The following is a 27,033-nucleotide window of genomic DNA, read 5'->3' on the forward strand; positions in this document are numbered from 1 at the left end:
AAACTTCTTTAGCTAGTTAACCAGTGGTGTAACAGGATTAGATTACTTGGCTACTTAAGAAAATTTATTTTGCCTGGGAACTAAACTAACATGATTAAACATAGAATGTTGCTGAAAATCCATAGGGGACAGCATTCTACTGCAATTGCTATGGTATATTCATCATGTCCTCCACTGTAGACCCTGCTAAAGTTCACAAGGTATGGTAGAGGAGTGGTGTGAAGAGGGCCTCTGATGACTCAGATGTGTATCTGTAGTGTACTCACACTGAGCAGGCAACAATGACCGAATGTTTACTGGGGTAGGGGAGTATGGATCAAAATATGTCTTTAAGTTTTAAACCTTTATGAAATAGGAACCATGATGCTGATCCAGTGATCTTTGTTGAAATGGTACTGGAACTGGTGTTTTTTTTAATGCTCAGCATAGGGAAGACGGTGGTGTAGTGTTATTGCGGCTGGGCTAGTAATCCAAAACCCTGGGTAATGCTCTGGGGACCTGGGTTTGAATCCCACCATAGCAGATGGTGGAATTTGAATTCAGAAGTCTAATGATGACCATTAAACCATTGTTGATTGTTGTAAAAACCTATCTGGTTCACTAATGTCCTTTAGAAAAGGAAATCTGCTGTCCTTACCTGGTCTGGCCTATATGTGACTCCTGATCCATAGCAATGTGGTTGACTCTTAACTGCCCTCTGAACAAGGGCAGTTAGGGATGGGCAATAACTGCTGGCCTGGCCAGCAACACCCACATCCCATGAATGAATTTTAAAAAATGAGTGTCAAAGACAAAATAGCTTTGAGTGTGAATAAAGTAACATCAGGTCAGCAAGTCAACTCAACTGATTTTATCTTGTCCCACGCATTGTTGCTGTTCAGCAGAATAAGTTAATATCAACCACATCATATCTGGCAATTGCTTGGATTATCATGTGCTTTAATTGGTCCTTAACACTCTTGCTTTCTGTGTATCAGACGTTGACCAACTATACCAGCAATTTGCACTGCAATACAAAGCCTGAACAGGACATCACTTGCTAACTATTTTACATTTTTCATTTCCCTAGTGTCTTTCATGTATTTTTATCAACTTAAGTCTTTTCTGGCAGGCAGAAGAATTTTTTGATGGTTGAAAATAACCCCTTCTTCAGAAATGAGTTCATCTCTGTCAGTCTCAGTACTATTGTAGCTCAAGGTCTGCTTCAGATTTTAACATAGCATTTCAGCTTGGAGCAGAGTCGGCAATCTGGATGGAAATTGCGGTCAAAACTCTGCTAGTTTTGCAGATTGATTTTGTGGTCACATTTCTTGCCCAAATCATTTACATATTCATAAATGAAAAATCATCCCTGAACCATTGTAATTGGGCAACATTTTAGAACATAACTTTGTTGTATTAAAAAATATTGCTTGATGTTTGAGTGGTAACCTGGAGCAGTTTTATTAATACAGCTCAAAATAGAGTTATCACAAAAATAGCATTTTTAATAAGAGTGCTTTGTCCAGCATCTGAGTAACACAATTTTAAATAACTGAAAATGACTTAGAAAAAATTATACAGAATGATTTATCAACTCAGTTTGTGTCCAGTAGCCAGTTTCATAGTATATTAAGGCATACCTATGAGTATCCTTGAGCTGGATCATACGCTAAAGGTGGGCTCCCCGCACCCCAGTCTAAGTATCGGGTGGCGGGGAGAGGAGGAGGTGGGTAGGGTGGTGGTGGGGGTGTGCGAGCCCACCTCCACTTGGCCAACTCACTCTGCTTTAATATGTTTGTCATCAGGCCTTTAAATATTATGAGGCAAGGTATCTGCCATTCTCCAGGAGGACATCCCACCCCCAGGCCAATTGGGGGCCAGCAGCTCAGCAGTACTGCAGCACCATGGGAGCAGTGGCCACTGCTGGTACAGCAGGAGGGAGGGCAGGGAGGAAGGGAAATCAGGGGTGCCCCAGAATCCTGGCTTTAACAACCATGTCTGCCTGGGTCCAATGTCTTTGCAAATTTGCCTGGAGGACCTCCTGTCTCCTGTGTGGTCTCCACCTCCTGTATCAACCCCTCCAGTATAGTATTGGATAATCTTGGAACCAGATCTCTGACATGTTCCCCACACCAAATCACTTTTAGAAGACTTCCACCACCTGCTCCAGCCACAATGCATCGCCCCTTTAAGTGGTGCAGGCTGACTTTAAGTCATACAGGCTAGATTTAACTTGTGCTACCTTCTCCTGGTTTTGTACCCCTCCTCAGGCTTGCAGGCAATCAACCTCTTACCTACAATCATGTAGGTACAATCATGTGTACTGTCTGTATCGGAAGGAATAGGCGTGAGGTAATCTTGCATTGCGATCCATGCATCCATTTTGGGCCTTGTCCAGTTTCATGGCCTTTGTCTTTTGTAACAAATAGCATTTTCAGTTTCTGTTATCATTTCACTTAATCTTGCTTGCAACATTTGGATCCAGGATACCATAGCATAGCAATTTGATTTTAGCATCTCTAACATTGGTTGCAAGTAAGTAGTTTTGGCTCAACGCGTTGACTACATATTGTCCCCTACCTTTCAATATTCTACTGTCACAACAGTTTTGCAAGTTAACTAATGTGCATTGAAGTCTTTCTGGGGTTTCATGCATTTTTTTAAATAATTATCTTGAGGTTCAGGATTACCACAAATTTCATGGAAACACATACTGATGGAATTTTTTTGTACCCAATACTGTCCTATAACTATATATACATTCTCAATTAAGGCATATGTGCTGCTTCAAATACTAGGGAGGCATTTGCTAAGGGTTGTTCACGACACCATCCGCCCCCACCCCGCACACAGCCCATGATAAGACTGAGCCCATTCCTGAACTGAAAGTATCAGTGATAATGATCACCAGGTTTTGGAGCTGTTGAAACCTCCACCATGCTCATTAGTTCTTTGCCACAGTATGTACTTTTAAAGTAGCTTTCTCAGCAGTTTGCAGGATCTGACAATTCAGCCTTGAGTTTGCCTAAAAAGCATATGGCCATGGAGTGATTTAAATGAGAACTTTAAAACCAAGGCGTTGCTTAACTGGTAGTGAGTTTGGTCAGTGAGCACTAGGGGTGATAGGTGAACAGGACTTTGTGCGAGCTTGGACATGGAAAACAGAATTTCAAATGAGCTCAGGTTTTTGGAGGGTGGAATGTAGGAGGTTGTCCAGGAAGGCATTGGATTAGTTAAGTCTAGAGATAGAAAATGCATGAAGGTTTCAGCTGCAGATGAGCTGAGACTGGGTAGGATCTGGCGATTTAACCGAGGTGGAAATAGAAAATCTTGGTGATGGTGTGGATTTGTAGCCGGAAGATCATTTCATGGTCAGATACAACACTAATGTTGCAAAAATTCTGATTCAGCTTCAGATATTTGACAGGGAGAAGGATGGAGCTGGTGGCTAGAGAACAGGTTTTGTAGTAGAGACCACAGACAATGGCTGTGGTCTTCCCAATATTCAGTCGTTGGAAATTTATGCTCATCTCGTACTCGATGTTGGATAAGCGGTCTTGCAAATTAGAGACAGCGGGGGAGACAAGAGAGGTGATGGTGTGGTAGAACTAAGTGTCATCAGCCTAAATGTGGAAACTGATGCTGCAATTTCAGATAATGAGCAGCAGCATGTAGATGAGAAGTAGTAGAGGGCAAGGGATAGATCCTTTGGGGAGACAAATGGTAATGGCACAAGAGAAGGAAGAGAATCCATTGCAGATGATTTTCTGGCTATGGTTAGATAGCTAGGAATAGAGATAGGCAAGTGCAGTCCCACCCAGCTGGACAACAGTGGGGTGGCATTGAAAGAGGATGGTGTGGTCAATCCTGTCAAAGGCTGCAGAAAGGTTGCGTTAATGGCTATCTATTCAATACTGTATCTCTTAAATTTGGTGGAGATAGGGCCGGTACCGGGAAAATGACCAGGGAGGCAGGGAGTATTGGTTTTAATGAGGCATTGAAGCTGGAGGTGTGGGTGTGGTTGAGCAGTTCAGCAGTAGCTGTAGAAATGTGTGGTGAGGGGTAGAGGGCATAAAATATAACCAAACAACTGGTATGAAGTCCCAGAGAACTGAGACAGCCCATCTTGGCATTCGACCACGCCTGTGACCACCTCCAATCAGCTTTTGGTGTTGGTGGACCCAACTCTAGCCCACTTCTGTAACTCCTTACCCCCCTGAACCCCAGGAGCAAAGATCCTGCCTTTCGTGGGGCTTTCTACTGAGGCAAGTGTGTTGAGCCAGGAAATTTCCCAACTTGAACTACCAGCCTCAGTAGCCAAAATGTGTTGGGTAATTTCTGGAGTTGATCTCATCCAAAAGGTTTTCTTATATTCTCTTATCTTGCCAGTAGCAACACTTGCATCCAGCTTGATCAAGAATTTGTTGTTTGATAACCATGACATTCTTTACTCTATGGTCTGCATTGAATAATCAATGTTCCATTGTAGCCCAGTCAAATCTGTTTTTTTTTCTAAACTCTGTGCCTTTTCTGATTTATTCACATAACTTATAGCACAGTTAACATTGCAGAGACGTTCCAACCTGGCATTTTCAAATGTCAACTGCTTTCTGTGGATACCTTTTAGCCCTGAAGAAGAGTCATATGGACTCGAAACATTGGGCAGAATTTTCTCCCAGTCGGGGGGGAAGTTCAGGAGCAGGCACATGGAGGCACCCCTCCGACTGCCGCCATTTTATGTGGGCTGCCAATTAAGGGCTGCCTAGCGTGATGTTCGCAAGGAAGTGCTGTGCGCTCCCTGTGCAGGCAGGGGAGGATTTCCTCAGCTGAGAGTGCAGTCTTTTGCGCATTTGCGTGAAAGAGCGCACTCACCTCCCTGAGGCTAAGTGCTGCCTCAGGGAAAATAGAGAAAAAAAATTTTCTTCACATGACCCCTCATGTGATACTGTCAATGAGTTGGGACATGTCCATCACTTTCAAAGACACTTTTATTAAATTTTTAAAAACCTACATGAAAACTCATCCCGCCCGTGGATGAGGTTTCATCTTTTTCCAATGCCCGCCAGGGCTCCCGGCCTGCCTGCCAATCTTAAGGTTGGATGGGCAGGTCCATTCATGACGTTAATTACTTTGTCAATGGCCTCAATTGGCCATTGACAGGTCGGCGGGCACACAGCTGATTCAGCTGAGCCCCGCTGACCTGAAAATTGAAATGAGGTGGAGTGATGGCAGGAGTTCCGCCTGACATCATCTCGCATCATTTTACATGTCAGCGAGCGGACCCCGCCCCCCACTCGCCGACCGGGAAATCCCGACCGTTAACTCTGTTTCACTCTCCATAGATGCTGCCAAACCTATCGAATTTTACCAGCATTTTCTGTTTTTATTTCAGACTTCCAGCAGTATTTTGTTTCTAGCTTTCTGTGGATATATGGACTGAAGGAATTACACACACAAGGTGTTCTATTCCAGGACGTGGAGCCTCTGATTTCCTTACAAGCATTCCTTGTGATTGCTGCACCTGTCAGAAGCATCCCATCAAGGAATCAACCCTAGAGACACTTTTGTTCTTGGATGATCAATTTAGAACCTGAATCCTCTTATACTAGGTACAATTATCTTTACTGAGCTTTCAAAAAATCTGTACTAACAAGGCTGGGCTTTTTCACAAAAATGTAATTACATGTTCATCAATACTTTCTCATTAAGCTTGAAATTTGCTGTTAAATGTGTAATATTTGTAATGTTATTTATCCAGTAATATCTCCAGTTTCCATTTTTGTCCTTTTTTCATTCTCTCAATCATCATAAATAAATGTGTTCTGCTCCTCCATTCTCAGCCAGGGTATACTGTAAAGCATTGCTCTGTGCTTTATTATCTTTGTTGCTTTTAAGCTGCTATCCCTATCTTCTTTGTGCTTCCATCAAATTTCTTTCTGGTTTCAAATTATTTGAGAACTTTAATTCTCAGGGGGCTGCCTGCAGTGTATTGTCAGAAATGCTGCCTTTCGGTGTTAAACTTTCTGCAATCTCTGATGCATGTAAAAGATCCCATTCTACTTTTCGAAGAAAATCAGGGAAGTTCTCCTGCGCCAGAATTTTCTGGTTGACATGTGGGGGCGGGGCCAGCATGCAGACGCGTAAAATGATATGTGGTGACGTCGAGCGAGTGCCCTGATGTCACTGCGTGCCATCATGATATTTAGGTGGGCGGGCGCACCATGTTCTCCGATGCGCGCCTGCCATTAATTAATAACCCAGTTAAGGCCCTTGAGGCAGCAATTGTCTGCTATTTCTCGGGGCCCGTGCGACTTTCAGGACGTCGCATGGGCACAACGGGCAGGTGGGTAGGACACATTTGTATAAACCTCATTCGCGGGCAGGATAAGAGGGTGAGTGGGGTTGCGAGTGGTATTTGTCAGATATTTAATTGTGAAAGTTATGGATACTTGCCTGTGTGAGCAGGAATACTTGAAAACTCTTCACAGCTGCTTGGACAGGAGTAACAGCCTTCAGGTCAGGTCTCTACAGTAAAGATCATTTCTGGGGCCTGCAGGTTTAAGGAAACCATCCCTTAGCCTGGGAATGGGAGTTGTGTTATCCACTGGAGGCACTTCCTCTGAGGAGGAAGGGAGGGGCAGAAGTGGGAGGAGAGGTGCAGGCACAAGGGACACAGGGCCAAGAGGTAGACAAAGGTGGAAAGGGCTGCAGAAGATGCAACTATCCTGCTGCCAGGGTTTACAGGTGACGAAGCCGCCGCCCCAATATGCCTGAGGTCCAGTGCCGAAGGAGGCTTCGTCTCTCAAGGGAGACAGTCACCTCCATCTGTCAGATGATAGACCCTGAGATCTCCACAAACTGTGTGGGTGGGCACCCCATGCCAGTGGTGCTGAAGGTCACGGCTGCCCTCAACTTCTATGCCTCCGGCTCTTTCCAGGGGTCGGTGGGCGATCTTTGCGGAGTCTCCCAGTCAGCTGTCCACACTTGTGTCAAGCATGTTACAGACGCTCTGTTTAGGCGTGCATTGACTTTCATCCACTAACACTGGGACCAGGCGAGCCAGAGGCTTTGCAGCCATTGCTGGCTTCCCCCGTGTCCAGAGTGCTATAGACTGTACACATGTGGCCATCAAGGCTCCAGCAGGTGGGCCCAGTGCCTTCGTCAACAGGAAGGGCTTCCACTCCATGAACGTGCAGATAATGTGTGTGATCACAGGATGCAGATTCTGCAAGTCTGTGCAAGGTACCCAGGCAGCTCCCATGATGCCTACATCCTCAGATACTCGCAGTTGCTGGGGCTGTTCAATGCTCCACCCCGGCTGGATGGATGGCTGCTGGGTGACAAGGGCTATCCCCTCAAAAGGTGGCTCATGATGCCTCTCTGCCATCCAAGAACAGAAGCTGAGCAGCGGTACAATAGGAGTCACGCCTCCACAAGGGCTGTGGTGGAGAGAGCCATCAGTCTTCTCAAAATGTGCTTCCGATGCATGGACTGTTCAGGGGGTGCACTCCAATACTCCCCAGATCGTGTGTCGTTGATAGTGGTTGCATGCTGGGCTCTCCACAATCTTGCACTGGAAAGGGGCAACGCAGTGGACGAAGAAGATGTAGACTCAGTTGCTCCAGCTGCACACGATAAGTCCAGCAATGAGTCCGAGGATGAGCACACACAGGAGAATGCTGAGGGGGTAGACACTGACCCAGGCATCCTCCAGGGAGGCAGGGAAACCCGGGAGACTTTAATCCAATGAACATGCAGCTAGTACACCACAGATGGACTTTCAACACAAGCCAGGGCTGCAGGCTCCATGCTCCATACCTGTGTGCAAGATCTGCCTGGATAATAACATTAACTGAGGGCCTTGTCAGAGCCATGCTTACATGTCAAAATTTAATGATATAACAAAATGAAGTTCAGAAAAAAAAATTACAAAGGTGTTGCACATCACACTAAGTGGTCATGAACTAACAGTGGGCCAACATAAAAGCACCAGTGAGAAACCCGTGGTGTGCCTAAGATGCCTTAAATTTACGCTTATGGGTGCTCAGTCTAGGTGCTCCCCCCTTGCTAGCACTGGCATCTGAGACAGCCTGCTCACTCTGCTGTCTTGTTGGCCTCGATGAACTTGGCGGACAAGCTCTGGCCCGTGAAGCCTTTGATGGCCCCGCCTGGGAGGGAGCAGCCAGTTCCACAGCTGGCATTTCCCCAGTCGCCGCAGCCTCATCGGATGCCTCGGTCAATGGCAGAGGGTCGGAGGAGCTGCTGCCCTCATCCAGAGCACCTTGAGAGGAGCCCGCAGAGACGAAAGGCAGCTGCTGCACCGACGTGAGGTTGCTTCGGACCTCTCTGCTCACTGTAGATGGATGGGCACTAAGCTAGGGTACTTGGTGGCCAATCCATCTCCCAGACTGGCACTGACCAGCTGAGGTCAATGCTGCTGTGAGAGCTTGCAGATCCGAGCGCAACCCCAGGAGGCCCTGTTTGTTCTCCTGGAGGAGCCTCTCCATGGGAGCTGCTACTGTCCATGGAGGAAGCATGACGCTCATTTTGTGCAGCCAATGATCCTCTTCTTGGACTCCTCCAGCATGGGCACCATGCCATACATTGTTTCATGTATCTCAAATCCCCCTGCAAACCCTGCTGCACTTCCAGCATTTGCTGCCTCACGGACGATTCCAGAGGCACATCATCAGCTACCGACTGAGCATGAGCCTGGTCCCCTGCAGTCCTCCGACTGCCAGTGCCAAGGGCACCCTGTCTCCACCCGGACCTCAAGCGAGTGTGAAGTGCCCTCACCACTGTGCCCTGGGACACTAGCCAATTATCTAATTCCCACCAAGGTGTTGGTATCTGCGCTGGTGCCTGCCTGGCAGAGATGGTGTAACGCTGGTGAGTCGAAATGTTCAGGGCCCTCAGATGTGAGAGGTGGCCCCTCTGCCTCCTCCTCCTGGCCCTGCTCTGGTGATGCTGAAAGGAAGGACAAGGATATTTCATTTGTTAAAGTGGAGAGAATGTCGACGTGCGTGCCTGTCCCCCCAGCTCATTATGCTCTTATTCTTCCATAATCAATGGTCAACCCATGTTGCAAACTTCAATCACTGAGCATTCAGCAGTGCTTTGGCTGCTGGGACACACATGGTGACCTCAGTGCTCAGCAAACATACCATGGCACCCTAGCCCCACTGCGACCAGTGGACCTGGGCACATGGCACCTCTACAGATAAATGGCCTGCTGCTTGAATCGAGTCGCGATGGCCAATTGAGCCTGGCCTCCGCCAGTCTGCAACTGCTCGGCGGAATTGTATGCAGTCTTCTCCTGAAAAGGAGAGAAGAGCATTGATTAGTCTAGCCTGTGCCTGGATTCCCATCACATCCCTGCCATCCCGGCCAGAGTGGGGCATTGCAGAGCACCAGTGCTTCATCACTTCGCAGCTGCTGCACACTCACACAAAGAAGCCAGGGCTGACCCCCCACCTTGCCCAAATGCTGCTTCCATCACATTTGGCACCACACTGTCTGACCTTGCAAAGCAAGGAGGCACAAGCATGTGCAACTCAAAGGCCAGAAGATGGATTTTTTTTAATTCATTCATGGGATGTGGGCTTTGCTGGCTGGGCCAACATTTATTGCCCATCCCTAGTTACTCTTGAGAAGGTGGTGATGAGCTGCCTTTTTGAACTGCTGTAGTCCATGTGGTGTAGGTACACCCACAGTGCTGTTAGGAAGAGAGTTCCAGGATTTTGACCCAGCGACAGTGAAGGAACGGTGATATATTTCCAAGTTATGATGATAAGTGACTTGGAGGGGAACTCCCAGGTGGTGGTGTTCTCAGCTATCTGCTGCCCTTGCCTTTCTTGGTGGTCGTTATCACGCGTTTGGAAGGTGCTGTCTAAGGAGTCTTGGTGAATCCCTGCAGTGCATCTTGTAGATGGTACACACTGCTGCTACTGTCAGTGGTGGAGGGAGTGAATATTTGTGGATGTGGTGCCAATCAAGCAGGCTGCTTTGGCCTGGATGGTGTCCAGCTTCTTCAGTGTTGTAGGAGCTGTATTCATCCAGGCAAGTGGGGAGTATTCCATCACACTCCTGACTTGTGCCTTGTAGATGGTGGACAGGCTTTGAGGAGTCAGGAGGTGAGTTACTTCTCACACAATTCCTAGCCTCTGACCTGCTCTTGTAGCCACAGTATTTTTATGGCTAGTCCAGTTCAATTTCTGGTCAATGGTAACCCCCAGGGTGCTGATAGTGGGGGATTCAATGATGGTAATGCCATTGAACATCAAGGGGCAATGGTTGGATTCTCTCTTGTTGGAGATGGTCATTGCCTGATACTTGTGTGGCGCAAATGTTACTTGCCACTTGTCAGCCCAAGCTTGGACATTATCCAGGTCTTGCTGTATTTGGTGCCCTGCCACCTGGAACTCCCCTCCCAGCATGGTAGCACCCTGACTTTGACATGCTTTGCAGTTCCAGCACTCTGCCTAGGTGCGGATCCTTAAGTTTGCCCCCAGATTTATACTCTGGGTGTCAGTGTCACACATGCTGCGGGTGCAGAACCCATCTCAGCACTACCCTCTCAAGGTGAACTAGGCACGGGCAATATCTGCTGGCTCACCTAGCAAGGGAAACATGCCATGAAGGATTCAATGCTGTAACTGCACTCAGAATTGTTGGGCAGGGGGGTAGGGGGGCGTGTGGGAAATGCTGACAGCTGCATTAACAGGTACTCACCCTTCTCGAGCACAGGGGGTCGTTGAACCTCTTGTGGCACTGGACCCACATGCGTCACACAACATCATGGGAGCTCATATCTCGGCCACCTCCTCCCCGCATGTTTGGTCAGGTGGGGAGGCCTCCGCCCGCTGTCCCTTGGAAGGAGGACCTCCCATCGTGCTTCCACCTCCTCCAGGAGGGCAGCTAGGCACTCATCCAAAAACCGAGGGGCACACTGCCCCACTGCCCTACCCTCCGGCCTGGCCTGCTCTGCTGGCCTACCCTCCGGACTGGCCTGCTCACCAGATGCCCTCTGGTGAGCCCTTCTACTTGCCATTGTGAGCAGCCTTTCCAAGATTGCCAGCGTTTCGTTTAAATAGGCCGCCGGGCTGCCACTGGACTCCCACCACCGCCCGCTCACTCCCGCTATTCTCATGCATTATGCTGGGCAGGCCTTAATTGGCACCCGCTTGGCTCGCCCGACATGGGGCAAATTTTCCCCCTGGTTTCCAAGCTAATATTTATTTTCCAACCAACATTACTAAAAGAAAATAGCTTCAATGGTCATTTATCTCAGCTGAGAGTAAACTAGATGCCATCCGTAACTACATGTACCGTGTGTAATACTTCATTGGCACAGGGACTGAAAGATATTATATAATTGCAGATGCTTTCTTCCTTAAAAGAAAGAATAACTTTAATGCATTAACATCCAATACACATCCTGTCACATTATAGGAAAATGGTTTTAAATCATCCAGAATATGATTTTTTAAATTATTATTCATTCATGGGGTGTGGGCTGGCTGGGCCAGCATTTATTGCCCATCCCTAATTGGTCCTGAGAAGGCGTTGGTGATCTGCCTTCTTGAACCGTTGCAGTCCATGTGGTGTAGGTACACCCTTGGTGCTGTATAGGTGATATATACTTCTGTAGTATTACTTTATAATGCATGCTGTAGAATTGTCCCCGTAACTTGTAGCAAATAATTCCCAGGTAAAATTGCAGGAAAGAATTTACAAAGCTGATTAATATCCACTTGTGAAGAAAATGGCATCAAACAAAGGAATTCGCTCAATAGTAGTAGTCAATAATAGAATTTATAATTTACAGGATATATTTTACAAATTCACATTTCCAGTGTAAATCTCTTCCACCAGGAGCTCAAATCAGAAATTCAGGGATTGCAGAAAATTAGTCAGGAATAATTGTGTGCCAATTGCTGATGTCTATGCCTGAATTCCTGGGATGTGCTTCTGGTAGCTGAAGCTCAACACTAGGAGCATGAATTTGTAAAATTTTACCATTATGCAACAGAAACATTGGAAAAGAAGCATACCATTCAGCCCATTGAGCCTGTTTGGACATTTGATTAGATTGTGGCTGTTCTGTATCTCAGCTGCATTGATCTGCCTTTGTTTCATACTCCTTGATATACTGACTGAACAAAAGTATATCTTCAAGATTTCAATTTTATTGCACAAAGTAGTCAGATACCAAGTCCAATGTTGTATTCGAATATTGGGATTCAAACAACATCTATTAACTGCTTGAATTTTGCTCTCATAGTTTATGACATAATCCTCATTGATAACAGCATAATTTTGTACCTTTCCCGGGTTCTCACTATTCTGTGTTTTCACCAAAACAATATTACTATATTGAATTCTAACACTGCATTAATAGTTAATAAGCAATGTTCACACATGTTTAAATATACAACAGCACAGCACTGAAAATCCATTTTCAATTACATAATCAGTCATCCAATAAATTTGTTAAAATTGTTCCAAGTCAGAATGAATTCAAGGTTGTGATGTATAGTGTGCACATATATCAAATATTTTGATTGACATGAATTACAATCCAGGAGATATGTTTTTCCACAACTCTTTCAGGTTTAGTTTGGTTTTAGTCCAGGAGAAAATTCAATTTGTCAGATATGTGGAATAACTGGTGATAATTAATTATTTCTATATTCTGATTAAAACACTAATGGGTTGCAGCAATTGCTTCAAAGTGTTTATTATTAATGGTAATAATTCTTAGCAAGTGTTGTATAACTAGTTGAATCAGTACTGGATTAGGTGATTTGGGTATCTCAAACAAAAAAAAATAAATTGTCTGTATAGATAAGTTACCTGATTCTGTGGTCTTTTGTGATGAACATTCGTTTTTCAAAATAAATAAACAAATAGTGTCTACTTGAAGAGGTTGAGTCGATTTTAGATAAACTCAAGTTGTTACAGTACAATGAATAGAAGCTGAAAGGCCATTTTTACAGCTTAATATTATCCAATACCAATTCTTGCTACATTTCAGCATTTAACCCTTACACTCATGGACAGTCCTCCCTGCTACTATTAAAAGTTAACTATACTCGCATTAAACTACACTTTCTTTCTTGTCAACATTACTATGTATTGACCACTTTAAAAAAAAACTACCTTGCATTCATCTGCTATTATCAGTACAGATTTCAGAGTGAGCATTTTTTTTACCCTGTCAACTGGCCAGTTTTTATGTAACTAAGAACAAAGAAATCTTGCATCCCTAAACATAAGTGTTTAATTGGGCTCGAGAGATAGGAGCTCTCGGAGTGAGTTAGAATAATAACAAAGATTCAGCTGAGCAGATATTAAGAAATTACTTTTTTACTAGGTAGTTGAAAACAGGAAATTATCTCAGCATGTTCTGCTGAATGAACATTGTTTTTTTCTCCTAGAACTAACTTAGAATGATATTCTTAATAGATTCTTTTTTAAATGGTGATTTTTTTTTCTGTAAATGTCAATTTAAAAGCATCAGTATAAAGGAATAAAATTTTTCTATAGATTATTGGCGAAGGCATGTGTGGAATTTTGGGGATATATTTTCTAACTGTAGGGTATGTTTTGAAACCACTAATTTTAATCAAAGGAATATCAGGCAGGCTCCATTATGGCCTTGTGTTCCTTCTCATTGTTGCATGCAGGTGGTATTTTACATCCTAATATTTAAAGATATCAGTGTCTCTGAAAGTTTCCCCACCACCAACCACAGGCTGACTGGCTTTTTTGAACAAGCGTGCAATATTTGCAATCCTCCAGCCCTCTGACATCACCCCCATACTTAGGGAAGTTTGGAAGATTATAGCCAGAGCCTCTGTGATTTCCATGTTTACTTCCAGCAGCAACATAGGAAGCATTCCAATTGGACTGGCTGGTTATTCTACTTTCAGTGCTGTTGTCTTTTAAATAGCTCCTTTTTAGCTATTTTTATCTTATCTAATTTCTCTACTACTTTCTTCATTACTGTGACGTTGGCAGCATCATCTTTAGTGAAGTGAGATACAGAGTAGTCATTTCGTATCTCACTCAGGCTGTTGTTTATATCCTGTGATGATCCTGGGCCAGGCCCCAAAGTTCTTGGTAAGATCCGATTAGGGACCAGTAACCTTTTGTTTAAAGTAGACAAAGTTTAAGATTCAAGACATTGCTAAGAGAATAAAGCCACAAGATTCATGGGTTTTGAAAAAACAGAAAAGAACTTTAGTATATGAGGTCAGAAAGTTAAAATAATTTACAGCAAACATTCTTGTAAGCTAACATTCAGGGTTAATATGAGGCACATGTGAATCAACAGGCAAATCTGGTTGAACACTCCACATGGCACAATAAATGACAAATGCAACCAAGACAAAACCCATGGATTTCTCAACAACCCACCCAGATGTCAGTAAACAATGACTCAGCCAATCTCATTGAAACACTGTCTCTCTGTGAGGGTTTCCAGTCTTCATCTTTGAATATCTCACCTTGGAATTCTTCCCAATTGTCACTCCAACTCTGATAGCCTCAATGACTACACATGCCCCCGACTTTAAATTTCATCTCCTGAGACCCTGTTCCCATGGACTTCGGGTTTGCAATTCAGCCTTTACTTACTGGTACTATTTCAGCTCTTTAATAGTCAGCTAGCTTCATTGGGTTGCACTGCCCCTGAATTTCACCAAGCTCCAATCTCCCTACTACACCAAGCTAAAAGTGCTTTCAAGGGCTTCTTCTGAGTCCTAACCTTTTCAGACACAGAGCCAGTGAACTTCTAACACCTTCTCAACACCCTGGACTTCTCCTGAGCCCCAACTGCACAGAGCCAGCTAAAAGCAACAAGTTTCCTGCTTGCAGCCTGTTAACAGCAGCAGCTTTTCTCCTTCTGCAGAAATACTAGCTCTCCCAGCAAACACACAGAGAATTGAAACCCTAGAATATTCTTAAACTCCACCAATCTCCATGATGACATTGCCTTCCAGGACTCTCTGAAAGCTTTTAAATTCATTGTAGCTTTAACTCCCAGTACAACTCTCTGGGCTGCATTTTATTGCAGGCAGCATAGGCACCTCATCTCCAACTCTCCAGCTAACTAAGCCCACCTGCTGTTTTTTGATTTTTAAAAAATTCATTCATGGGATGTGGGCATCGCTGGCTAGGCCAGCATTTCTTGTCCATCCCTAATTGCCCTTGAGAACGTAGTGGTGAGCTGCCTTCTTGAACCACTACAGTCCATGTGGTATAGGTACACCCACAGTACTGCTAGGGAGGGAGTTCCAGGTTTTTGACCCAACAACAGTGAAGGAATGATGATATAGTTCCAAGTCAGAAGGTGAGTGATTTGGAGGGGATCTTCCAGCTGGTGGTGGTGTTCCACTGCCCTTGTCCTTCTAGATGGTAGCGGTCATGGGTTTGGAAGGTGCTGTCTAAGGAGCCTTGGTGAGTTCCTGCAGTGCACCTTGTACATGGTACACACTGCTGTCACCGTTCATCGATGTTGAAGGAAGTGAATATTTGTGGATGGGGTCCAATCAAGTGGGCTTCTTTGTCCTGGATGGCATCAAGCTTCTTGAGTGTTGTTGGAGCTGCACTCATCCAGGCAAGTGGAGAGTATTCCATTACACTCCTGACTTGTGCCTTGTGGATGATGGGCAGGCTTTGGGGAGTCAGGAGGTGAGTTATTCCAGGACTTTGATCCAGTGATAGTGAAACAACAGTGATATATTTTCAAGTCAGGATGGTGTATGGCTTGGAGGGGAACTCCCATGTGGTGGTGTTCCCATCTACCTCCTGCCCTTGTCCTTCTAGATGGTAATGGGTTTGGAAGGTGCTGTCGAAGGAGCCTTGGTGAATTCCTGCAGTGCATCTTGTAGGTGGTACACTGCTGCTACTGTGGGTCGGTGGTGGAGGGAGTGAATGTTTGTGGATGTGGTGCCAATCAAGCAGACTGCTTTGTCCTGGATGGTGTCAAGTTTCTTGAGTGTTGTGGGATCTGCACTCATCCAGGCAAGTAGGGAGTATTCCATCACACTCCTGACTTGTGCCTTGTGGATGATGGCCAGGCTTTGGGGAGTCAGGAGGTGAGTTACGCATCGCACGATTCCTAGCCTCTGACCTGCTCTTGTAGCCACAGTATTTATATGGCTAGTCCAGTTCAGTTTCTGGTCAATGGTAACCCCCAGGATGCTGATAGTGGGGGATTCAGTGATGGTAATGCCATTGAATATTAAAGGCAATGGTTAGATTCTGTCTTGTTGGTGAAGGTTATTGCCTGGCACTTGTGCGGTGCGAATGTTACTTGCCACTTGTCAGCCCGAGCTTGAATATTGTCCAGGTCTTGCTGCATTTGGACATGGACTGCTTCAGTATCTGAGGAGTCACAAATGGTGCTGGACATTGTGCTATTATCAGCGATCATCCCTACTTCTGACTTTATGAGGGAAGGAAGCTCATAGATGAAGCAGCTGAAGATGGTTGGAGCCAGAACCTTTGATCTTGCTTTCTAGCTATTAATCCCTTAAGTCAACTTGGCCCCAACCTTTTCAGTGTAATGGTCTTCAAGCTGCTTTTGCTGCATTCATCCCATTTTCTACAGTTAATCTTTTACCTTCCAAGAACTAAAAAATACCTCTAAAATATTATGATGAAGAATGAACTATTTATAACAGTCCCTAATCCACCTTTCTTTTGATGATTTATTTACAAAGGACTTTTGGTTTCTCTGTAATGTTACCCACAAATCTATTCTCATATACTCTCTTTACCCGCCTCTTATTTCAATTTCAATTCTTCCCTCTACTTTCTGTACTGTGCTTGGTTCTCTACTGAATTCTGCATCTGACATTTATTCAAAGCCTCCTTTTCCTTTTTAATCTTTTATACCTTTGGTCGTCTAGGGAACTCTAGGTTTGGATGCCCTTCCTTTCTTCCTTGTGGGAATGTGCCTACTCTGTACCCAACCAAGATCTTCTTTGAATGGTCCCTTTTCCCATTTACTGTTTTTATTCATCCATGAGATATGAACATACGAAATAAGAGCAGAAGTCGGCCATTCAGCCTCTTGAGCCTGCTCCACCATTCATTAAGATCATGGCTGATCTGTTTGTGTTTTGAATTTCACATTCCCATCTACCTCCGATAACCTTTGATTCCCTTGCTTAACAAGAATCCATCTACCTTAGCCTTAAAAATATTCAATGACCCCGCCTCCACTGCCTTCTGAGGCAGAGAGCCCCAAAGTCGCACAACCCTCTGAGAGAAAAAAATTCTCCTCAATTTTGTCCTAAAAGGGCAATGCCTAATTTTAAAACAGTGCCCCTTAGTTCTGGACTCACCCACAAGAGGAAACGTCCTTTCAACATCCACCTTGTCAATACCATTCAGGATCTTATATCATTCAATCAAGTTACCCTTCACTCTTCTAAACTCCAGCAGAAACAAGTGCAATCTGTTGAACCTTTCCTCATAAAACAACCTGCTCATTCCAAGTATCAATCATCAATCAAATAAACCTCCACTGAACCGCCTCCAGTGCTTTTATCTGCTTCCCTAGATAAGGAGACCCAAAACTGCACAAAGTATTCGAGATGTGGTCTCACCAATGCCCTGTATAACTGAAGTATTTCAGTGGGCAGTTGAGTCAGCCACTGGAAGTCTGGAGTCACGTGTAGTCCAGACTGGGTAAAGACAACAGATTCCCTTCCCTAAAGGACACAAGTGAACCAAATGGGTTTTTACAACAATCTGGTAGTTTCATGGTCACCATAACTTGGGCTATCTTTTAATTCCAGGTGTATTTATTTAATTTTAATTCTCCAGCTTCTGTGATGGGATTTGAACTCATGTCTCTGTAGTATTAGTCTAGTAAAATAACCACTGTGTTACTGTAAACAAAAAATAAAAAATACATGGAAAAACTCAGCAGGTCTGGCAGCATCGATGGAGAAGAGTACAGCTGACGTTTCGAGTCCTCATGACCTGTATTGTTTTTACCTATTGACTTATGAGTCCAAATTATTTGGGCCAGATTCCTTTTTAACTCTTGAAATTAATCTTCATCCAGCTGAACTGTTCTACATTTGAATCTTCCCTTCCTACTCTAAACCTAATGGTATTGTGATCACTGTTTCTTAAATGCTCACCCACTGTAACATGCTGCACTTCCCTTGCCACATTCCCCAGAACTAGACCCAGCTTGATTCCTCATTGGCCTGGAAACATACCGATCAAGAAAGTTTTCTTCTGAAAATTCCTCCCCATCTTTGAGGATTATGGAGATGGATTGGTTTGATGGGTATGATGGTTGGAGAGAAAGCATAAAAATAGGGAAGGGAAAAGTTCCATGATTGTGAATTGGTTTGATAGGCCAAATTATGTCCATTACTTCAATTTTTCAAGATTTTTTTTTCAAAAATGCTACTAGGGACTTTAATTTGGGAACCAGTTCCAACGAAAGAAACAGACTATTGAATGCAGGTTTATTTTTTTTACACGAACCATATAATCAAAACTTGGTCTCCTGCGCCTTTAACCATTACGTCGTAAACGGTTTAAAACATTTGGCTTACGACATGGAGCATTCCTCACTCCAAGAATAATGATTGTGCTTAAAGGTAAATAATGCAATTTTTTCTATTTTAAGGAGAATTTATCTGAAGTGCTAGACGTTTGTTTAAAAATAAAACCACATCGAATAGGTAAAGTGGAATAATCTGATCAAAGTGAGACCTTCATGTTACTGATGTTATTCATTGGGGTGTAGGGGGTGAAGTCCTTTGCACCTTTAAGGAAACAGCCTTGTTGTCGAGCACAGTCTCTGCTCCGCGTTTCTGTGGCAACAATGAACTGGGCTTCAGGGAATCTGAAAAGCTGCGAACATGTCTGGAGAAGCTGCGGTTTTAGACGTCGGGGGGCGATCTCTGAATCTGCTGTTACAAATTTACATTTTTGAATTTACTTTTCTGTCTTGTGAAACAAAAATAAACGTTGTCTCTCTGGGCTCCGTTTGAGAAACTTCTAGGAGGGATCACAGAGTTTATTGTATCGGCTGCTGGGGGAGTAGTTTGTTCTCTTTCAGACGTCCCTCGACTGACGATAGGCTTCTCGGTGAATGAGTGGGTGATTAAAGGGATTTCCAGGACTCGGTGCACAATAGACAGAGAGAGAGAGGGAGGAGGAGAGTTCCGTCCCTGGGCAGCTTGTGCTGTGTGTGCGCCTGGTGCTCTGGGGATGCTTCATCCTGCGGCCGGTGCGCGTCTCTCTGCAGCCCGGCGCTCCTTTCATTCGCCTTGCCCGGCCACTTTTTCACGCCATGAAGCAGCGCGTGTTTGTCATCGCAACCGGCTCCCTTCCAAAACCCAGGCACTTTCCGGCGAAGACATTTTTCAGCGTCGTTCAGATTTTGACCATTGCAGTTGCAGCCAGCAACACAGGTGGTGAGTGGAAGCTCGAAATAACGCTTTTTTTGATTGGTTGCAGTTTTTAATTTTCTTTCAAATTGGATTGATGGTTAAGAGCTGCTGTGTTTAGATTGAATGGATCTGCATTCGAATAAATTGTGCAGCTTCTTGTTTCTCAAAACGCAGTGCTGTGATTGATAGATCAAAGGAATGAAATACAACATTTTAATTGCTTACATTTTTCGAATATTCCAGTTAGGAACAAATGCACTGCTGAAAAAACAAACCGGTGCACTGAATGTCTCCTCCTGGGTCCTGAATGTGGATGGTGTTTTCAAAAGGTGATTTGATTGTTCGTGTATTGATCTTGATGCAAGATTTCAACAAAACATTTTCTAGTCTTAACGAAAAATCAGCTTAAGGTACCAGTATAGAAATAATCAGATTCAAGTCCATTAAAGTTTATCACTGAGCGGTAAGAAATTGAATATTTAATCTTACGTAAGCTGTACACGTTGACACTAAATAGTTTTGTACAGTAACACAGTTCTGCTATGCTGAGGTTTCATAGTAAATGGCTATTTTGTATTACTTCATAATGACTTCATTAGCGTCAATGCCGGATTTCGCATTTACACTGAGACATCCAGTTCACCTCACTCTGTTGATCTTTTCACTGGCTCCGATTTGTCATTTGAAGAGCAGAAATTTCTCCCAATTAAATATTGGGAAGAGCAAAGCCATTATCTTTGGTGACTGCCACAAACAGATTTTACCAACTACCCTTGCTACTGTCTGAGGCAGAACGAGACTGTTGGCAGTCTTGGCGACCTTTTTGATCCTGAGCTGAGCTTTCGACCCTACATTCTCTCCATCACCAAGATTGCTCATTTTCACTTCTGTCACATCGCTCACCTGTGCTCACTCCTTATCTTATGCAAGTGCTGCTGAAACCCTCACCTGTATCTTTGCTACCTTTAGACTTTCAATGCATTCCTGACTGCCCCCTCCCCTCCCCCCAACCTTGCACCTTCCACAAATTTGACCTCATCCAATGCTCTGCTGTTTGGATCCTAACTCGCACCAAGACACGTTCACCCATTATCCCATGCTTCCTGTATACATCGGCTGCCAGTCCAGAGCACCTTGTTTTCCTTCTTGTCCTTGCTTTCAAATCCCTGCATGGCCCTACCTCTCCCTCCCTCTGTAAATCTCCTACAGCTTTACAACCCTCTAATACCTCTGTGCTCCTCTGACTCTTGCCTCTTGCATATCCTCAATTTTCTTTGCTCTATGATTGACAGCTGTGCTTTTGGCTGCCTAGGCCCTAACCTAAACTCTGGAATTACCTTGCTAAACTTCCTTACTTCCTTTAAGACACTCAGTACTTCTTTGATCAAGCTTTTGGTCACACATCCTAATAATTTCCTTACATAACTGGGTGTCAGATGTTGTTTGATAATTGTTCCTGTGAAACACCTTGGGATGTTTTACTATGTTAAGTGTGCAATATAAATGCAAAGTATTGTTGACTTTATTTTGGAACAGAAGCCATTAAAATTAATGAAGTTGGATTAGTGAATAAACAAAAAAAATGAGTGACTGTTTATGCGTATTTCACAGTAAATTATAATTAATCCTAGATTTTCAATTGTACTGAATTTATAATATATAAATATTCTGCACATTAGGATTTTTCAGATGAATCGCTGCAAAGGTGTGACTTGATTGTCAATCTAATTCAAAAAGGCTGCAATTCAGATTTCATTGAATTTCTTGAAGTCAAAACAATCATGGAAGAAGAATCACAAAGTTCTCAACTGACCCCTAGTAAAGTCTCTTTACAGCTGCGACCAGGTTGGAATCTAACTATTTTTGTCCAATGATGTGTAAAGTATTTATAAAATATCTGAACACATTTTTACACTTTGCTAAATGTTGCTGATATAGTTTGCACTTGTCTTAAGTTTTATTAGCCTTCTTACTGAAAATTTTTAATATCTAAGTGTAATTCTAAAAAAATGTGAAGAGAATTATATATTTTAATGTTACAAAATAATATTTGCATGTCATGGCAAATTCTATGAATGGCGGGATGGTCAAGTAATTCCATTAAATAATTTGCTTTCTTGCCATTACACAAAGTTTGGCATTCAGTGCTCACTTTATCTTTCCCAAAGCGGTCATGTTCTGTCTTGTTACTGGTATTAATCAGAGTAGTTGCATCAACTACAAATACTAACTGTAAAAAAAGTTATCATTGCATTTTCAAGTATATAGAAAAACAATATTACCTCTTCCAATAATCCTGCTAAATTCACCAAAAGAAGTCCTTGGCACCTTGTTTATCCATACAAAGATTGCACAGATGCAGTCCTCTTTTTTTTGGGGGTGGGGGCGCTGGGGGAAGATGGTCAGTGGGTGATACTCTCACACTGCCCAGTCAATCTGCCTCTGAACTACCCTTAGTTATTTTAATATCTGGCCCTCATTTCCAAAATCCAGCAAGATGTAAGTGCAGCTTGGGCATGATTTACACTTCTGGGAAGCACCATGGGACGTTTTATGATATTAAAAGTCTTTCATATAAATGTAACTTGTTAAGCAGCTGACAGATCAAAGGGAATTGGAATTCCAACAGCTTCACTGTAGTGCCAAAACAGAAATTTTCTCCTAGATGGAAATGGAGGGCTGACAGTAGGACAGATGGTTTTTGGGGGACAGGAGGAGCATGAAATCTCCCCACAAAAATGTTTTGTTTTAAATAAACTTACCCTTTATTTGAGCAACCTACAGTGGTCTGCTTAAAAGCCTTTGTTAAACTATTCAATTGCTGCTATGAATGTGTGGAGTATGCATGGTATATGTTTGAACCATTAGTGTTTTATTTACATAGTAAAAATAGGCTCCTGCCTGATAGAGGCAGCTGTTTGGGCCACCCTGCTAAAGTTCTGAAGAAACTGTCAGTGGTTAGACCAGGGCTGGGAATGGGCCAGTAAATGATATCCTGTCATTTTCAGCTCTCAGCCACTCTGTATCCACTCATGGGGATAGTGCACTGTAATATCAAGCCCCGCTGTTCCCCCCGAGCTGTGACAAATGTGATAAGTTTGACCAAACCACCAGATTGCCCCAATTCTACCTGTTTAATTTAGGTTAACAGAATACAAACACCAGGTTTATAAACTTACTAAATAAATAACTGTTTATTGAACAAAATATTATTAACCAGTGGCAAAAGAAAGAAATATGAATTGCTAATTTCTAACTCTATAACCTAAACTCTACCGCTTCTTAAATCCCTATACACACATATACAAGACCCATAAGACACACAAAGCATGGATTTTAACAGTGGGTAAAACAGTTCAATTGCACCAATCCAGAACAGAATTCAGTGGGTTGACTTTGATCGATGTCTTCCAAATTCCTTTCGGTTCTTGTTGATAACACGTGGTGGTCTACCAGCACTTTCAGTATTTAGTTCACTAGTTGAGAACTTGCTTTTCAATGCCTCTAACAGTGGTTTTCCTCTTTTCCTTTTTACAGGGGTTTCCTCAGTGATAGAGTAGGTTATAGAGATATGAGGAAAAGAGATTTGAAATGTTTTCTCTTTGCAGGACATGAGCTTTCTGCTACACTGCTACCACACAAAACCCTGGTCAACTGGTCAGGAGCTAATTAAAATAGTGTTGTCAGGCAGCTCCCTTGGTCCAGGACTCCTTTCCGGCACCATCCTGTCTTTCATGGCACACTCTGTTCCAGGATTGCAACATTATAATTTTAAATCCACAGTCCAACAGAAATAGAGAAAAATAAAAGGATATGTTCTTATACATGCCTCCACTCTTAAAGAAGATGAAACGCCATTTCAAAATGCATTTCATCACAAGATGTGTGACACATGGACAACAAAACACGAGACTTACTTTCATTCATCCTTCCTCTCCCTTATACAATCTTATACGATGTTCAGCATTTCTTACCTCTTTAATTTATTCTAGTATTTTACGCCCAGGACAATGCATCTGCAATCACATTATCTTTACCAGCAATGTGAACAATCTTTGCATCGAATGGTTGAAACAAGAGATTACATCTAAACGGTCTCACATTTCGAGTTTTAAACTTTTCAATGAATGCCAGTGGATTACGGTCAGTGTAGATTAGTGTTTCTTTGTTATCATGTTGGACATAAACTTCAATGTGTTGAAGAGACAACAACAATGCTAGAGTTTCTTTTTCTACTGCAGACTGCTTCCTCTGATATTGATTTAGCTTCTTGGAAAAGTACCCCACCAGCTTCTCTATCCCTAATTTATCATCTTGTAATAGGACTGCACATACCCCCAAGTTGTTAGCATCAATTGCCATTTTAAAAGGCTTGGTAAAGTCACGGGTGGCCAATACTGGTTCATTTATTAAGATTGCCTTCAGCTTTTCAAAGACTGCTTGGCATTCTGCTGACCATACCATTTTTGCCTGTTTTCTTAACAAGTTGGTGAGAGGAATAGCTATTGTGCTGAAGTTAGGCACAAACTTCTTATAAAACCCACACATTCCCAAAAATCTCATGATGTCTCGAGCTACTTTAATGCTCCTGTGAGTCTTTCTAGAAACATGGACGCGTAATACAACATGGAAGATTCGTCTTTCTGCTGTGGGAAATTTTCTTTACTTTTAATGGACCTCTTATTTCATGACCATAGATCAATTTGACTGGACTAAATCCAATAGATTCATTCAGAGAATCTCTGGTAAAAAATAGTAAGAAACCTAATCCTTTGTCCCAATCCTTTGAGTATTCATGATAATAGGTCTTAATCATGGTTTTGAGAGTTTGATGGTATCCCTCTAAAGCTCCCTGTGTCTATGGGTGACAGATGGTAGACTTTAGTTGTTAGATAACCAAATTGCTGATTATGTCCTGGAAAATTTTAGATATGAAGTTAGAACTTGGTCAGATTGTATTTCAATTGGTGGGCCATAATGAGTGAAAAACTGAGTTAACTTTTCCACTACCACCTTAGCTGTAATTGTCTTTAAAGGAATAGCATCTAGAAACCAGGTTGTCATATCCATGATTGTAAGGATATACTGATGTCCTGCTTTCATTTTGGGTAATGGTCCTGCACAATCTACTAATAGGTGACTGAATGGTTCTTCAAAAACTGGTATGGGTATTAAAGGTGCTGGTTTGATTACATGTTGAGGTTTACCTACTACCTGACATGTATAACACGTTTTACAAAATTGCACTACGTCCTTATGAAATCTTGGCTAGATAAAATGCCTGTTTATTGATGCTTGGGTTTTCCGTATTCTTACATGTCCTGCCATAGGGATTTCATGTGCTACTTGCAATAACTTCTTACGATATTTACTATCTGATAAACAACTGTCCATTCCTCATCCACAGGTCTGTGAGGGTGTCTCCACTTCTTCATCAGAACTCCGTTTTTAAAGTAATAGCACTCTGAAACTCCTTCCAACTCAGCCTCAGTGTAAGCTGACTGTGCTAACTTGTTTAACTCTGGATCTGTTTTCTGAGCCTCAATTAATTAAGACATGCCAAACACTACACTTCCTTTGAATTGTTCTAATCCTTAAAAGAAAGTTTTAGCTACTCTAACATCTGCTCATGGCATTACTTTGACCTCTGGTGTTGGACTTTGTTTAGCCATTGCTTTGTTCACCACACACCATGGAAAAATATCAGGGGTAGAACTTTCTCCCCGTGAGGTGGGTGGTTCTGGAGCGGGTGCGAACGGGCGAATAGCTGATCGCCGCCCGCGATCAGCTGTGCACCGTCATTTTGCGGAATTGGCCCGCCCAGTGTGACGCGCACCGGAAGCGCTCAGTGTTACCTGTGAGGGCGGGGGGGTGGGGAAAGTTGGAGCCAAAAGAGCACAGAAATCTCCCTGAGGCACAGAGCTGCCTCAGGGAGATTAAGTTGATTTGGAAGAGTTGAAAAAATTGAATTAAAAAAGTTATTCAGACATGTCCCCTCATGGTACCTGTCAATGAATTTAAAAAAAAAATTTGTTTCATTTGTAAGCCCTTTTTGAAACCTAATCCCACCCATGGATGAGGTTCCATGAAAAATGCGAAAGTCGTCTGGGCTCTTCGCCTGCCTGCCAACCTTAAGGTTGGACAGGCAGACCTGTTAAATATTTCAGTTGGTTTTTAAATGGCCTTAATAGGCCTTTGACAGTTTGGGCATGCAGCCAATACCGATGCGCGCCCACCGAACTGAAGATCGGAATGACGCGTGGTGTTGTCGGGACACACGCCCGACATCACTGCATGTAATTTTATACATTGCCGAGCGGGGCCCACCCCCGCACGCCAACCAGAAGATTCAGGCCCAGGAACTTGTTCTTGTAACTGCTCCTTCTCTTTAGCCTCTCTCAGACTTTACGTAATAATGGGTGAAGCTATAACCTTCTCTCCTGCCAAATCATTCCCCAGGAGTAAATCAACTCTATCCTTAACCACCCCTACAACCACCGATCCAGACAACAAATCACACACTAATTGCACTTTGTACAATGGAATCAGGATATAATCTCCACTTATCCTGTTTACCAATACTTCAGCTTTAATTGAACTCTCTGGATGGAAAACTAGGTCCTTCTCCAACAAAAGAGTTTAGTAGCTCCTGTGTCCCTTAATACAGTTATGGCTTTTGCTGCATTATTTCATGAAAAAGGGGTTATGTTTCCTTTAGACAAAAACCCTTTATATCTCTCATCTATCTCATTCACAGCAGTGGTTACCTCCAGTCCCTTATTTGTAGTTAAAGTTACAATTTGATCCGTGGCATTTTCTTTTTGAATTCCCTTTTCAGACTCACTCTTACAAACTCCAATAAATTCCATGGGCTTCCCTCAGAACTTCCAGCGTTCTGAACGAATGTGCCCTACTTTATTACAATGGAAACACTTAGGCCTTTGAGTTTCACCTCCCCCCTCAGTACTTTCCTTCCTGATCTGGGGAGGAGGTAACAAGGTATTCCCAGCTATCCATTCTTTACCCCGGCTACTTGCCTTCCTTTCACTCTCCCACTTTCTAGCCTTTTCAAATTTATTGGGGGGTGATGGAATCATCAGCTATCGCTGCTACTTGTCTAGCAGTTGCAACCCTTTGGTCTTCAACATGATTTCTTATTACAGGAGATAGGGATTTTTAAATTCTTCCAGAAGAATGGTCTCTCTGAGAACTTAATAGGTAGTGTCAACTCCTAGAGCAGAATTTTGCCATCGACGAGCAGGGGGTGGGACCCGCTAGCTGATGTGTAAAATGACATGGGATGACATCGGGCAGAACCCCTGATGTCATCCCTCCCCATTTAAATTTTCAGGAAGGCTGGGGCACAGCCAAAGCAGCTGCCAATTGAGGCCATTGACAAGACCATTTAAACAATTAAAGGACCTGCCCATCCAACCTTAAGGCTGGCGGGCAGGCCAGGAGCCCCAGCGGCAAATAGAGAAAACGTGAAAACTCATCCACCGGCGGGATGAGGTTTCATGTAGGGTTTTAAAATTTTTAATAAAGTTATTATGTTAATTATGAACATGTCCCATCTCATGTAACAATATCACATGAGGGGGACAAGTTAGGGAATTTT

The 27,033-nt window shown here is 43.3% G+C and overlaps 1 protein-coding gene across 2 annotated transcripts in view; it reads left to right on the top strand.

Annotated features, from left to right (window-relative positions):
- Window positions 1–18,906: 18,906 nt before the first annotated feature.
- The window catches only part of itgb8 (integrin, beta 8), a 115,221-nt gene continuing 107,094 nt past the window's right edge, over window positions 18,907–27,033 (top strand). The window contains exons 1-3 of one of the 2 annotated variants that reach the window (XM_041184493.1): window positions 18,907–19,439; window positions 19,659–19,744; window positions 21,095–21,260. In XM_041184493.1, coding sequence (XP_041040427.1) covers window positions 19,316–19,439; window positions 19,659–19,744; window positions 21,095–21,260 — 376 coding nt within the window. In that variant the 5' untranslated portion in view covers window positions 18,907–19,315. Of the gene's footprint in view, window positions 19,440–19,658; window positions 19,745–21,094; window positions 21,261–24,831; window positions 24,908–27,033 lie in introns of those variants that run through there. The other variant, XM_041184494.1, reaches the window with a different exon arrangement.

Source organism: Carcharodon carcharias, chromosome 3, assembly GCF_017639515.1.
Source record: "Carcharodon carcharias isolate sCarCar2 chromosome 3, sCarCar2.pri, whole genome shotgun sequence".
Taxonomy (NCBI): domain Eukaryota; kingdom Metazoa; phylum Chordata; class Chondrichthyes; order Lamniformes; family Lamnidae; genus Carcharodon; species Carcharodon carcharias.